General features: G+C 34.3%; 1 protein-coding gene across 6 annotated transcripts in view; it reads left to right on the top strand.

Moving 5' to 3' along the window:
• The window catches only part of myom2 (myomesin 2), a 136,312-nt gene that overhangs the window by 78,645 nt on the left and 41,710 nt on the right, over positions 1–15,957 (top strand). For all 6 annotated transcript variants that reach the window (XM_012963482.3, XM_031902126.1, XM_018094427.2 and 3 more), the window contains 10 exons: positions 74–133; positions 1,711–1,778; positions 2,722–2,835; positions 3,317–3,404; positions 4,033–4,071; positions 9,061–9,166; positions 11,858–12,021; positions 12,995–13,031; positions 13,123–13,145; positions 13,836–13,891. In XM_012963482.3, the coding sequence (XP_012818936.2) occupies positions 74–133; positions 1,711–1,778; positions 2,722–2,835; positions 3,317–3,404; positions 4,033–4,071; positions 9,061–9,166; positions 11,858–12,021; positions 12,995–13,031; positions 13,123–13,145; positions 13,836–13,891 (755 nt within the window). The remainder of the gene's footprint in view (positions 1–73; positions 134–1,710; positions 1,779–2,721; positions 2,836–3,316; positions 3,405–4,032; positions 4,072–9,060; positions 9,167–11,857; positions 12,022–12,994; positions 13,032–13,122; positions 13,146–13,835; positions 13,892–15,957) is intronic.

The raw sequence follows: 15,957 nt of genomic DNA, 5'->3' as shown, positions 1-15,957 counted from the left end.
ACTACTGCTTGTTAGAATATATATGCAAAGTAAATTTTCTTTGTAATATTTTATTTGTTCTTTTTCTTAATAGCGTTCAAAGCACTGCTGGCCGAAGCTGAATTCCAGAGGAAAGAATATATTAGAAAACAAGGTAAGGAAAATGCCTCAAAGTCAACTGTGTACATAAAATAGCTTATTAAAACACTCATAATGTGTCTAGCTAATTGCCTAGTACTGACCAACATGTAATTAAATCTACATCAGAGGATGATTGTGAAGCACAATAAGTGTAAATTTGCTTCATCCAGGTTTGTTTTAAGCATTAAAGGACATGTGTTTCACCACAGATAGATGATTTTATTAAGGTGACACAGCTGATGTAAATCCTAAACAAAGTATCCTAATATATTCCTACTTCAGTTATTAAAGGAATTTATCATTTAAAATGCAATTTAAACATACGCCATTGCACTTACAAGTAAAGTATGCAAACTGAGCCTATTCATTCTGTTGAAGTGCAATATTATCCTAATAGCCCTGATACAAGTGTTTGATGAGGCGCACACCCCACTTACATTAAACATCCTAACATTAGTTTCAAATGGCTTCATGGAATATAATCAGTCTAAGACATCACAAATGTCATTTGAATCAATTGATCACCCCGATGCAATGCCATGCAAATTCTTGAACAGATTCTCTTATGTTATAGACAGCTCAATAACTAGGTAAATGCTGAAGAAAGCATATACATCCTGTACATGCCTTTACATCTTCATTTTGATATTTTTAAGGCAAATGTCCAAGAGATCCCTCTCCCTCCCCACTAAAAATTCCAATATTAAGATGTACAGGAAAGAACTTAAAATTCTTCATTTTGTCAGAGAAGGTGCCTTGGCAAAATTTGTACAAAATAACTCCTTTGCTAATTACTTTAGGTTCTACCATATACTATAGCATTTAAAAAAATGGAGTGCTGACATTTTCACTAGACAGATTTGAAAGGTAGTCCCAAGGCTGCAAAAATACAATATAAAGGTTATTGTTATAGTATCTACATTGGTTAAATAGGTTACTTGGGATGATATTTTCTAAATTAATTGGAAAGACAGCAACGTAAGTTTTCAGCACTTATCAGTTCAGGCTAGATTTTGTGTCTCAGCATATTTTTCCTTTGCAAATGATTTCTGTTATTAGTGCTACTTGGTTTATTAGTTATATCCTAGGTAACCCACCTTTGGTGACTTGCCTACTTCAATAATTTGCATCCTTTCCAATCCAATCAGTAGTTCTTTAACCATATAAAGTAAAGGGTTGCCAATCAAGTTTTTTTTAATACAGTTAACAGGACTCTGAGGTGACATCTAATACCATTGCAAATAATATTAAATGGTACATTATACTTTGTAATCTACAAAGAACAATTTTTGAGAAAACATCCCCTTTTAGCCTCTTTGCTCAAAAAAGGCTCTAATTTAATAAAAGCTGCTAAGGTTATCATCAATAAAGGTATCTATCACCTTATTTTTACTTTTTGAAAAGTATAGTCTGTAACATTTTGACTGACTTACATTATACCACATTGTTGCTGCCAACACATCTTTATTTCTTAAAGCTAACTATGTTTTGGCATCACACCTATCAGATATTTTGTAGAATTTATTTGTGGACCTATATATTAGTTGTATCTGATGAAAACTATAATATACATATTTTCTTTCCCTGTAGGTCCTCATTTTCTTGAATATTTATACTGGGAAATTTCAGAGGAATGTGAAGTATTACTGGTGTGCAAGGTCAGTACTTTCATTGAATTTTTTTAGTGGGATTTGTAAAGGCTGATTTGTGAAAATTAGTAAATCAGATTGACACAGATTTGTTGCTTTTTGAAAGCTAATTTAAATCTGATTCACACCAGCATGTCCCTGTAGCACAGGTGATTTGTAACGCAACACTATGTTAAAATACAATGCCGGATTTTTGCCTAGAGGCCGCTGTAATTACCTGCCCATGCGCATCCATTTAGCTCACATACAGAGCACTGGGGACAGGGCGCACTGAAGTTTTCTGCACATCCTGTCCCCAGTGCTCCGTATGTGAGCCCTAAATACATAAATGGATATGCTACTCATCTATATTGATGCTGTAGTCTTTTTCAGTGCGCAAACTATCTATTACACAAATTACATTTCTTATATAAATAATGATACCCTAATGGTTACATTTTAATAAGCCCTGAGTGATAGCAAATGGCATTGACAGTCACACATAAGAAAAGTCCTCAAGTGCTAGGTTATAAGCACAACTGAGTAATCAGATTGTAATTTAATATAACATGACGTTGTCCTAGAAATTGCAAAAAACTTTTTTTTTAAATTAATTGAAAAAAATAGTTTATATACTAAATTGTTTACAGAAGAAAAAAAATGTGTAATATATATATATGCACCCAGGCAGAATTTGTGCTTTACACGTGAGTGCCAGTGACCTTTATTCTTATATATATATATATATATATATATATATATATATATATATAATATATATATATATAATTCTATTATAACGTTTCTATTATAAAGTGTTATGGCCTGTATTTATTGCACTGATTTATATTACTGAGAGCAAAACCATACACTAATTAGATTAAATTAGACTTTACAAGTATAAATGTAACTGCTAATGTTAACTTTTTGATTAAGCAGCACTTGGAACTATATGTATTTTTAATTTTTCTAGGTAGCAAATGTTAAGAAAGAAACAGTTTTTAAGTGGTTCAAAGATGAGGTCCCAGTTGAGGCTGAAGATCAACCTGATTTGCAGAGTGGAGTGTGCATATACAGAATTCCAAAGGTATTATAATGAACTTCTGAGAAGACACTTATTTTAACTTGTGTTTAAACATCAAATTATTTGATGGGAATGTCCAAAAAAGCTGTATAAGCAAAAAGGTCACTGCATGTTTAGAGTCAAGTCAAGTCAACACCAACTGCATTGCTAGCACAACGGAAGACACCTATGTGTTAGAACTGACATCTTCTAGTTAGTAGATTTAAACCAAGGCGCTATATGGGTCTCCACTAGTTTTTAAATAGAATAAATTTTCCATTGCCTAAAATAACATATTAGGTGGCACATTTTTACACATTTTTGATCTAATAAAGTCAAAATCCTATCTCAGTGCTGTCACAGACCTGTCAGTGATACTGTACATATTATCCATCTACAGGACCCATCCCATTGGGCTCCAGTAAGCTCTATGTTGTATTACGACTATTTAGTGATCATTTCATGCATTCTCATGACAATTAAACATTTGCTTTTATATGTGTAGCTGACTAAGAAGGATCAAGCTGAATATAAGGCAACACTGAAAGATGACAGGGGTCAAGATGTGTCTATCCTTCAACTTTCTGGAAAAAGTAAACATGCATTATTCTGTATTAATTTTGTGCATGCTATCTTATACAAATTAATATATATTTTGGCCACTTAGTTTTTGTGTATACAGCATCAACAGAGTCACAAGGATTTTCAGGTTCTATAACATTATACATAATGCTACATAAACAGTATGTAGAAGGATAATATCACCTTCAAATAAAACTGCTGTTTCACATTAAAAAATGAAAATACAAAGTAAGAAAAATCCATCACAGTAGTGTGCATTATTTCTTTATTAAAGAATATTTATTGGTACAAACACAGTGATTTTACTTCAATAAAGTGTTTCCTTGCATGCACTTTTCACAGCTCTGCTATATACAGCACATAGTCAATCTCCATCAGACTTTATTTTTGACATTTACCTGACTAAACATTTTGTTTAAAAAGCAATTAAGGTTTTGCTATACCAACAAAACCATAAGAAATGTAGCAATTTTATTATCAAAGACTTGAAACACATACCATTTTCCCCTGTAACAAAAGGCACATGTCAGGAAATGCAATATTTAGTATACAGCAATTACTAGTCATTTCAGTTCTTTATGTAGATGTAATCTCACATAATTGCCCATGATTTAATATTTGATCTTTTGTAATTTCCAGTATATGACGACATAATCCTTGGAATGAGCAAAGTCAGCGGTAAGATTCCCATTTTTTCATTGTTTTTTGGATAGTGGGGGGCTATACAGTATATTCTTTGTGTGCATGTGGGTTGTCATATACAGTATACTATGTACAGGTATGGGATATAAGGAAATTTTATCCAGTAAGCTTCCAAGTACAGGAAGGCCTTCTTCCATAGAGTACATTTTAATCAAATAATAAATAGATTTTGATATAATTAATCCTTAATGGAGGCAAAACATTCCAATTGGGTTTATTTAACATTTAAATTATTTTTAGTAGGTTTGAAGATCCAAATGACAGAAAGATAGCTGGAAAAACCTCAGGTCCCAAACATTCTGGATAACAGGTTTCATATCTCAATATAGACAGAAACAAGAGAACATCTGCACTCACCCATTATCAATATATATAGCACATTATGACATTCTGTGCATTAAGCTACCAAGAAATGATCTTCACTTTAAACACAATAGGGATTGTTGGTGCTTATATTACAATATACTTCAAGCTGGCCAACTACATCAAAATCATCCCTGGTCTGGCCAGTCCTACATTTACTTTCATCTGATTCATTAAGGATTTTACTGCTTCAATATACATTTTACAAAGGGACTATGTTTTACTTGCAACTTGCTTGCTTTTCAAGGTTAAACCCTCCTAAAAAGTTTGCCCTTTTATTGGTCCATTGGGATCACCTGACTATAGCAACTTTGCAGAAGACTCAAGTTATATAACCAAGTTATAATTTATGGCACTTTTTATATATAACCAAATTTGCAATAGATCAAATAATTACAGATGTGAGTGTGTTGTACTGATAACTGTACTGAAGTATGCATAAACACTCAAACACACTCAAATAATAATATATATTTGTTTGTTAAGTTTGCTTTTATTCAATTCAAATACTTGTTAAGGTTTGTTCCCCCCCCTTATTTTTAACTAGGGATGCACCGAACCACTTTTTTGGGTTCGGCTGAACCCCCGAACCCACCCCAACGGACTCTGCCGAATCCTGAACCGAATCCTAATTAGATATGCTAATTAGAATTGAGAAGGGTTCAAATTTGCCGTGTGTGGAATTTTTTTCCCCCTACCATTTAACCCTTCTGAATGCTAATTAGTGTATTCTAATTTATGCTAATTAGGATTCAGATTCAGTTCAGTCGGGACTGTGGATTTGGCCAAACCCGAACCCTTCAAAAAAGGCTGGATTCAGCGCGAATCCTGAACCGAATCTGGAATTTGGTGCATCCCTATTTTTAACATATCGCATATCGCATTTAAGATGACCAACAGGGACTGAATAAGGGGCCCAATTTAGGGTTCTTTTCTCATAAACAAAGAAATAATAAATACATATTTTATTATAATATTAAATTAACAAATACACACACACACATATATATATATATGTATATCTTCCAACCGAGTCGCACTCCATATATACAAAACTTAGCTTTTATTAAAGCATCTGTAAAAGGCATACAGTCAATTCTAGTAACATGACAGTGAGTACTTATCCATCCAATTTGCCACATCTATGCGATGTTTCGGGAATATCACATCCCCTTTCTCAAGTGTGTTACCGTGGCCATCTCACATCATATAACGCACATTTGTTTGAAACTCCATGTATAGACGAAAAATGGAAGTGACGTTGCGGGTCACCATGGAGACAGGATGTAAATATAATACCAGATCCGTAGCTATGTCAAAACATTAATGTAAATAGTATAAATCAATAACATAAGCCATTGAAGCCCACAATATATATATAGCAACAAAAGGGCCATAGCTTCTATTTATAAAAGCTACAAGAACAACTCACCAAAGATTGGATATATCATAAACTTGACAATAAACAATATAATTACAATGCAGACAATATAAAACAACAATGGATAAATCAAAATAAATGCAGTATTTGTCAGCAGTACACTGGTACTGGGAAGGGCAGGCTGCAATTACTAGCAGCACGGGGAGCAACTGGTTTGAAATAGCCACCCATTCAAGAGCCACAGCACTGTACAAATAAAAACATGTTCAAAAACCCTAGATCCCTACTAGCCCAACAGCCATGGCCATGAAAATCACGGATTAGACAATGAGATAATTATACAAAAGACCAGAAGAAGCTTGCTTGTTAAATTCTCAAGCTAGTTTGTTGTCAGGCTCAAGGGACCCACACAAATGGAAAAGCAAATATATATCCATTTCTTGTCTTAAATTTTAGTTGTGCCTTTTTTTCTTGCCTAAAACATAGCAAATGAGACTCCTTAACTGCATATGCATGTTTGTAATTCAGGATAATTTTGTTAAATATGATATTTTTCTCTGAATCAATGAGTCACAGTATACATGCGAAATGGATATGATATAATAATTTAAAAAAATGGAATAGGTTTCAGTTTCTTAGCAGTTGTTGATGAGATACCTTTATTGCATTGCCAGCTCTGCTGTTGCTGGAATAAAAACGATATCTTATCTTTTTAATTTTCTACTTTTCCACTCTCAAACTCCCTTGAGTAATTACATAGCTCTTTTTCAAAATTTATTTTAAAGCTTTGCACCTCATTTTAAATTTACTTTTACTAGGTATAAAAATGAATATGCTAATGAATTTTAGCACATCTGTACTCTGTAAGTCTTGCTGACTAATGTGTATTTTTATGCTCAGTCTTTTAAGCGAATGTACATATGTGCAGATAGAACAGGCAGAATAATCACATATAAATTGCAGAAAAACTGAAAACTGAGCTATCTGGAGGATATGAATGGTGCTCCGAAGGGTCTGGTAAATGTGTTAATTCAAAATAGAATGTTATTCTTAGAAAGCAGTTCTTAAATTATTGCAAAAGCCAACAAATTCTATACATTTGTACATAATGCTAAAAACAGAAGCTTGCACAGTTAAATATATGAAATAAAAAATGGAGCTGAATTTTTAACTGCCCAGTTGAATAGGAAATTCATTGTCCCTTATCTGTGCACTGCCGACCTTTCATACATATGGACAGTTGTCCAAAGTTATCACTGAGTGGTTTTGGTCACAAATACATTATTATAGACATCCCTGCACAGCACTATAATTGTACATGAAATATGTGAAAAAAATAGGGATTACTGTTTAGTTTATGAAGGATGATAAACAATATCTGAAAGAGACATTTATTAGATGTTTTAGCACCTGCTTCTGCCTCCTGTCACATAAATTAAATTTTTACAAATAAAATTATACATTTTTATTTATATTCTGTCTCTTAACATGGTAAAAAAAAGTTGTGCCCATTATAAACGGTTAGTTTGATGCCTTAGGCACTGGGTACCCACTTTTTTTTCCCCTCCCCTAGATTTATTGCCATAATCGTCCTCATCTCCATTCCTGAACATTCAGCCAGGTGAATCCTCTACCTGCTACTGGACTCCTGCACTGATATAACACCATAAAAGTCCTCATCTCCATTCCTGAACATTCAGCCAGGTGAATCCTCTACCTGCTACTGGACTTCTGCACTGATATAACACTGATAGCACTGATATAGCAAAGCTGAGCAATCTCTTTCCATACAGAGTCTATGGGGCACATTTACTAACCCACGAACGGGCCGAATGCGTCCGATTGCGTTTTTTTTCGTAATGATCGGTAATTTTGCAATTTTTTTCGGCGTCTTTACGATTTTTGCGTAAAAACGCGAGTTTTTCGGCGTCTTTACGATTTTTGCGTAAAAATGCGAGTTTTTCGTAGCCATTACGAAAGTTGCGCAAAGTCGCAATTTTTTCGTAGCGTTAAAACTTGCGCGAAATGTCGGGCCTTTTAAGTTTTAATGCTACGAAAAAGGCGCGACTTTGCGCGCAAGTGTTAACGCTACGAAAAAATCGCGACTTTGCGCAACTTTCGTAATGGCTACGAAAAACTCGCTGAAAAATCGTAAAAAATACGAAAAAGTCGCAAAATGTTCGTTTCCAATCGGAATTTTTCCAATTCGGATTCGAAATCGTGTCTTAGTAAATCAGCCCCTAAGAGTTTAGAAGCAAGTAGAAGATTTCCTTGGCTGTATGTATGGTAAGCAGGGACACTTATTTTTTAAAAAAAGGGAGTACAGACATTTTACTAAACCTATGCCTCTGTTAATGTGCACAAGGCGTTTTACATCTTCTGTCTATTCTTTTCCTGGGCCCCAGTTAGATAAAGCATAGACAGAATACTATACATGCTACATCCGTTGCCATATTCAGTGCAATGAGGGAGAAGAGTTCAAAAAGTGTAACAACCCATTATTTAGCAAAGCAATATAGGTACAATATAGATACTGTATATCATGACCTGGATGAATGAGAATCTTCATAGACAATATAGGTAATCATTCATATAAATTGCATATATGTGTGCAGACCTTGCAACTTCCTTAGGCAATACAGCATAACAGTATACATGTTAGTAGAATTGCATGACAGATATATAATTATCATTCATTTTTAAGTATAGAAATCATACCATATATATATTCCCTAGGCCAGATACTGCAGCATGAGCAAAACACAACAAATTGTTCCCAGTGCACTTAGATAAAATAAGTGGTCTTTTAGTAGGATAATTACTGAGATTACAGAGTGTTTATTGTGTGAAAAAGAAAAAGATAAGAAAAAAGGCACTTTGGGACATGTTGTGTCTGAGAGCTACTTGTTAAAATGGCAAAGGAAAGTTGTTTTGAAAGAATGATATCCTGCAAGTACAGAAAATCATGATGTCTTATTATAGCTTCCTGCTTCTTCATATAAGACTTGCCATAAAAATAAATCAAAGCCAGTAATTCAATCTCTTTTAACTATAACTGTCTGAAACATGAATAGCATGCATCTCTACAATGCCAAAAATAACTTGCCTTACAATACCCCTTGTGACAAGTATTTCTCCTCCAAGTAATTCATAACAATATCTAGAAAAGCAAAGGGTTAGACATAGGATTCAAGTTGGACATCTCTGTTCTTCATTTAAAGGATCAGCTGCTTCGGAGCTTAAAATACAATGCACACCTGAAGGAATTCGATTCCATTGTTACATGAAATACTACACAGAAGATATGAAAGTGGCCTGGTATCAAAGGTGGGTTGGCATATCAGTAAAGTATAATTTATTTACTCAGGTATATCTGTAAAGAATACACAATCTCTCTCTCTCTCTCTATATATATATATATATATATATATACATACAGTATATATATATACACATATATATATAATCTCATATCTGTGAAGCCCACAATCTAATCTAACAGAGGTACTTACTACCTTTCATTTCATCAGAAGCAAAACAGTAGGGGTCATTTACTACCTGCAGGGCAGGAAGCAAAGTGCAAAGTGCAATTTTGAAGCATTCAGCAGTAATATGTTTATTAGGGGTGGGCAAGGGGAGGCACATAGGCTACCCAACTTGCATGTCAGTCAAATCTATGGCAGGTGCCTTGTGCCTGCTGAAACTTTGGTCTGCACCAGATTTTTTTATGCACGGCGAGGTGCAAAGCACACCCAAACCCCAGATATAAGTGCTTTTTAAAACAGTATCTCTGTGTTTTTACAATATCAATAATAGATGCTGTACAATATGTTGCGTATATATGTGTAAATATTTTGGAACATAGTTGCACTGCAACAAACCATGTTGCTGTTTTGCACCATTTAGGACATTTCTTTTGCCCATTGCCCCTGTCTTTTTGCATAGTAAAGACCATTTTAATCATACTGTAATTTCAAGAATCATATCAGCAGTGCAGCAAGTGACAACAAGAAACAAAATCACTGATAGTTGTCAATGAGCTTGTATTGGAGAGTTGATAGAATTACATTATGCACACAAAAAATTGCATTGAATTTCACATGTACTTATTTTGCTGGCAGTACTAAATTTTGTGTTGGCAAGAATACAGTGCATTTTCAATATGTATTTGTCTCTTGCGCATCATGGTACTGGATATATTTACATACCAAGTAAGCTGATTCTGATACATGGTTCATTTCAGAGACTGTCTGAGCCACCTTATAGTAATGGACTTGCAGTTGCTCATATTTTAGCAGACTCTCTAGTTTCTGATCTCTAGATTGATGGTAGTTTCTGTGAATCCTTTTAAAGCTTTTCTGTCATTATGGTATTGCTGAATGCTGAGAACAGCAGTGCCAATTAGAGGGGAAATAACTACAGGGGTGACATTTTGTTTTCACAAAGCTATTTTTCAATTTCTCTGCTTAACTAGCTAGTTGCTGGAACGCAGAGTGGCCTGTTGTTTCTCATGGGAACAAACCTAGTTCAAGCAATTTCATTTCCATTAATCTTGTTGCTCTTAGTTTTTCCCACACAAACAATTTGTTCTGTTCCTAATATAGATCTCGGAAGCCTCATTCAAAAGGTCATCATTTTGCACACTCTGCTGTGGTTATATTGCCCACATCATAATTCATATTTACCATAAGGAGCTTTTCATTTTTAATGTGATAATTTGGAATCTTTCCACAACAGCAGGCAGTAACAGGAAGTGTAATAAAGTAGGTTTGGTGCGCAATGATAGATATGATAGAATGTTTGGAACACAAAATTTTGCTCTATGTTAAAAACTGAAGTTTGGGACTCTTGCAGATTTATCAAAATGTGAGTTTAGAGCTTAAAGGGGTGGTTTACCTTTTATGTAACTTTTAGTATGCAATATAATGTCCAGTTCTAAGATACTTTTTAATTGGTCTTCATTATTTACTTCTTATAGTTTTTGAATTATTTGCCTTCTTCAAATTTTTTTGTAGCTTTCAAATGGTTGGTCATCATTGTTTTGTGAGGCGACAGTTTTATTGATGTTACTTTTTATAACTTCTTGTTCTATTCAGGCCCTCTCCTTTTCATATATCAGTCTCTCATTCAAACCACTCCCTGGTTGTTAAGGTAATTTGGACCTTAGCAACCAGATTGAAATCATTAAATTACAGATAATTAAAAATGAAAACCAATTGCAAATTGTCTTAAGATATTACATCTCTACATCATACTAGAAGTTAACTCAAATGTGAATAGCCTCTTTAATACATAAAACTTCACCCACGTTCTATTCCTTTCGATGGGATTTTTAGAAGCATATTTATCAATGGTTAAACTCTACCTTTCACTCACTTGGAAATTTGCTTCTAAAAATCCCATAGGAATGAATAGAACGTAGGTGAGTTTTTACGTATTAAGCTCTAAACTCAAATGTAATAAATTTATCCCTTTGTAAGGAAATATTTTATGTATTTCTATTTAGTTAAAAATCGCTGTGAAAGTAAATGTGTTGTAGACATCTTGAGATTATTCTCAATAACCTAGGAATACTCCTGTCACTCTATTTGTGTAAAATATATTCTTATTGATTTTGTGCAAGGATAAGGCATAATTAACACAACTGATTGATTTTGCCTCATCCTAAAATCTGCTACAAAGTATTGCTCAAGAGGTAAAGCTTAAGATCTGTCATTTGCTGGCATATAGATGTAAATTCCTGAGATTACCATCAGTCACACGGAAGCAGTATTTGACACTTGAGATATAGAACTTCAAGGCACCTTTAAGTCAACCAATTTATTTGTTGCAATTCTTTGCATTGGTAGATCAATAGTTGGCTTGACCAAGATTTCAGCTTGCATCTATAGGGAAAATGTTGATTAAAACACATTCATCTGGCTGCTTTAGATTAGAATTCCAAAAATGAGTTGTATCCAGGCCTAGGTGTATTTAATGTATAAATATTAATTATATTATATTTTTATTCTTGCAAAGAGAATCAAAGATTTCTTCAAGTGAAAAGATGAAGATTGGAGGCACAGATGAATTTGCTTGGTTACAGATTTGTGAGCCTACAGAAAAAGACAAAGGAAAATACACATTTGAGATATTTGATGCTAAGACATCTTATAAGCGGACAGTGGATTTGTCTGGACAAGGTAAATCAGTGCTTAGAAATTCTTTATTTGTTAATGACCTAGGTGTTGAGTACACTGTGGCATTAAATTATGACATGGACAGTACTGAGATGGCAGATATTATAAATTACCCCCCAAAATTACTGTCACACCTCCACCCACCTTTCAGTCCCAGAAGACAAAGGACAGCATCCCGTTTGGGATTCAAAAGGCCACAGTTTTTATCAGATAACATAACAATGTAAATAAATGTAAACATAGCTTTTAATCTTCAAATATAACCCCTTAAGGAATACTTACCATAGAATAACCACCACACAGCTTCCAAAGGTTACCTGACAAGCCAGCAACCTAAACCCTAGACAATTAAGTGGTCAAAGTGAAGCCAGGCATCTAATTATCACCAAATCACGGGATTCACAACCACAGTGAGCACAATCTCCAAACCTGTTGGCTACTTAGCCATAATAATCACTGGTCATAAGCCCCCAGTCAACAAGCACTTCCCATGAGCTGTGTCAAAAAGTAGTAATGCGCCAGTAGATCTACCCAACCAACCTGTTGACAATATCAAGCCATCACCAGGGGTGGAAAGGAGGGACACTGCTGCCTGACTGTTGCTGGGTCACTTCCTGCCTTCTCTAAGGTACATTCCCTTAACTACCAGAACTTAACTTTAACTACTGCCTTCCTCCTCTTTATTCAACATTATTTATGATGGTAAGTAAGGGGCCCCTAATGCCTTATGTGTCTCTTATTGGGCTTAATAATAATTCTCAAACTCGGGGAGGGTCAGGGGAAACCCATATGCTTTCCACCTCTCACCGGCTCTATATTCTGGGGTTATTTCTATATTCTAGGATGCATATTACCTTACCACTGTAAATGAGGCAGACAATGTTTTGTTTAATAAATATTCACTAGACCTAAAAATTATGCTATTAAGTTTTATGAATCACAGTAGCACATCACCTTTTTCTCTAATTTATTTCAGCATTTGATGAAGCCTTTGCAGAATTCCAAAGACTTAAGTAAGTTTTAAAATGTATTAAATGATATGGTTTATACTTCTTTTAGAATATAAAGCATACTTAAGTGTTTTTCTTATCATCTTTCCTACAGGGCAGCAGCCTTTGCTGAGAAGAGTAAGTACATCAAATTGGAAAGTCACAAAATGCTTTAAGATGCAGTTTTATCTGAAGAATAAATTAAAAGAGATGAGTAACGTTAATATAGTTATATGGGGTAATTTAACAACAAGAAGGCAGGGTGCAAAGTGCACCATTCCTTCCTCCCTTCACAAATAACTACAGGTCTCCGAGCTCCTTTTTGGTATTCACTTTATTGTAAGGATTAATATAGCCACAACTAACAGGCATAGTTGTATTAGTGTCTAAAGTACGAAATGATAATATGGGTCTAAGATAGGTGCTAAAGCAGAATTTGCTTTAATTATTGAACTGGTAGTAGACTGATTAAAATAACTGCTGAAGGCTTGTTATGGGCAACCATACTCTTTGTTTTGTAGCACCTATGTTTCGTATATTAACAGGAACTTACACTGACTCCATTATATTAAGCTTAATTGAGGAATCCATCAAGCCTCAAATGCATTCAACTCCTGACAGAGCCAATCCAGTATAATGGACATAACATCAGAATATCAGAAATATACATAGACATAGAATGTCTATGTATACAATATACATAGACCTTTAAATACAAACTTCAGCTTGGACTTAATGTGCTTCATATTAAGTGTGTGACAGTTTGTTTTAGCAAGGAAAATATTTGGAAGCATTTACATCTTCTAATGGTTTTTTTTTTCTTCCCAGATCGTGGTAAAGTCATGGGAGGACTGCCTGATGTGGTAACCATAATGGAAGGCAAGGTATGGGCAATCATTTTTAAAAATTAGAATTATTTGCTTATAATGGAGTCTATGGGAGACGGCCTTTCCGTAATTCGGAACTTTCTGGATAATGGGTTTCCAGATAAGGGATCCCATACCTGTGTATAGTATATATTTATACACACATCTATATTATATGCTTTGAAGTTTGTTTAAGGACAAAATGTTGCCAGTCAGTCTACACACTACTCTAATCTGGAAAAGAGAACCCCTACTTAAAGGTTTGCCTGGAACATATCTGTCCTGGGTAACCCTAAAGTGAGACACTTCACCGATTGGAAAGGTATGCTTCATGCTCCTAAAAAGGTCCATATGTAATCAGTGGTCATTGCTAATACTGCCTGCTTGTGTTAGAGTAAGACGGGTAGCATTTAAGAATTTTTCTTAGAAAATCCCTTTACATATATTTGAATAGAAGGCTTGGCTTTATCTTCTCACACATTTCTAACTTTGCTCAAGGACAACATGTTTCAAAGAAAATTACTTTCTAGACCTTTTCAGAAAAAGTTTCCTGTATTACACTGTCGTTACACCCTACCTGTAACTAACAACAATAAAAAGAACTGTACAATAGATGCATTCATTTGTAGGTTAAGGGAATTGTAGAGCTGTAGAACCGCTGGATTTTTTTAAGCTTGCAATTATGGTAAATGCCTATAGAAATCCCATTCTTGTTTATCTATAGTATTTATTTTAAAAACATCTTCTTGAGAAAGTGATTGAAACACTGATTCTGCAAAAATTGTGCATTGTTTTTTATGTATTTTTGTGTTTTTTAATGCTGAGTTCATTGCTACCTGTTTTCCACATCTTATTTCCTGGCACCCAGGCAAAGGACTTTTTTTTAGCTGGGTTTACTTGGAAGGGTTGAACTTGATGGGCTCTGGCCTTTTTTCAACCCTATGTAACTATGTTAATATGTAACTATGACTGCCCTCCCACTATTATGCTAAAAAAAAATCAAATAAAAAAAAAAATCAAATATTTTTGGAAGCAGAATTCTAGCCAGGTACCAAGAAACTAACTAATAGTGTTGTAAGGCTACCATCCAATCTCAGGTATGTAAAATATTAAAAAAAAACTCAGAAGACAATTGTCAGTGTTTTGCAGATAGAATTCTAAAAAGAGTTTCAGGATCATTTTAAATTTATAACTGTTTTTAGCCAATTCATTTAAAAGAAATGATAGAAAAGTGGCTGCAGTTAGCCTGTCAGTGTAGTTAAAAAGAATTGTTCCAGGATGAATAGGATCATGGAGAATTGATTTGCCTATTCTATCCTAGCATTTCATGCAAAAAAAAATGTCACTACTGAAGCTGCTATTGATAAATGGCTAAATATTATTTTATAACAAGCGCTTGAGTTCCCAACAATTGAGTCCCACACTGACATTGTTCACAAACAATGACACTGTTCATCCCTATCTCTGATAAGTTGACAAGAAAATGCAGGCAGTTGAGAAAGGCTTCTTATTTGATGAAGTGCTTGTTGAAAAGGATAATTGTGGCTATACATAAAATAAAGCTTTAAGTTATCACTTGAAATGATTATATATTTCTTTAGACTAAGGCATGTTATATGACTTTATTGATAATTTGACTATACGAGTTTATTTTGATTCGCCAGTCACGTTAGTTCTTGGTGCCTAACTCTGAATTCTGTGTTTATACATGGGATATTTGCAATGCTTTAAACATTTCAGAGAAGTAGCTACTGTAAGCTGTAGAAGACCTGTATATTTACCTTGCTGCTCTTTAGTTATGGAGAGGTCTGTTCTACATGTCTTCATAGCAACTAAGCTACATTGCACATGAGAAATAGCAGTCCAATAAATATTAGGTAAAGCAGTCATTGAAAAACATTTTTAGGTCCATGTGGATCATCTACCCTTAACTTTTTAGGCATACCTTAATTATGGTGACTTACACAGATTTATCAGATTAAAAAGCTCCCTCTTACACAGCCAATTTTTCATGTTAACAGCACAATAACCATACTGTCATGTGCCATTTCTTCACGGTATTTGCTAATGTATTTTAGAATGGG

The sequence above is a fragment of the Xenopus tropicalis genome, chromosome 5 (genome assembly GCF_000004195.4).
Source record: "Xenopus tropicalis strain Nigerian chromosome 5, UCB_Xtro_10.0, whole genome shotgun sequence".
Classification (NCBI taxonomy): Eukaryota; Metazoa; Chordata; class Amphibia; order Anura; family Pipidae; genus Xenopus; species Xenopus tropicalis.
The sequence above is the reverse complement of the archived record's forward strand: the minus strand, read 5'-3'. Positions and strand labels throughout refer to the sequence as shown.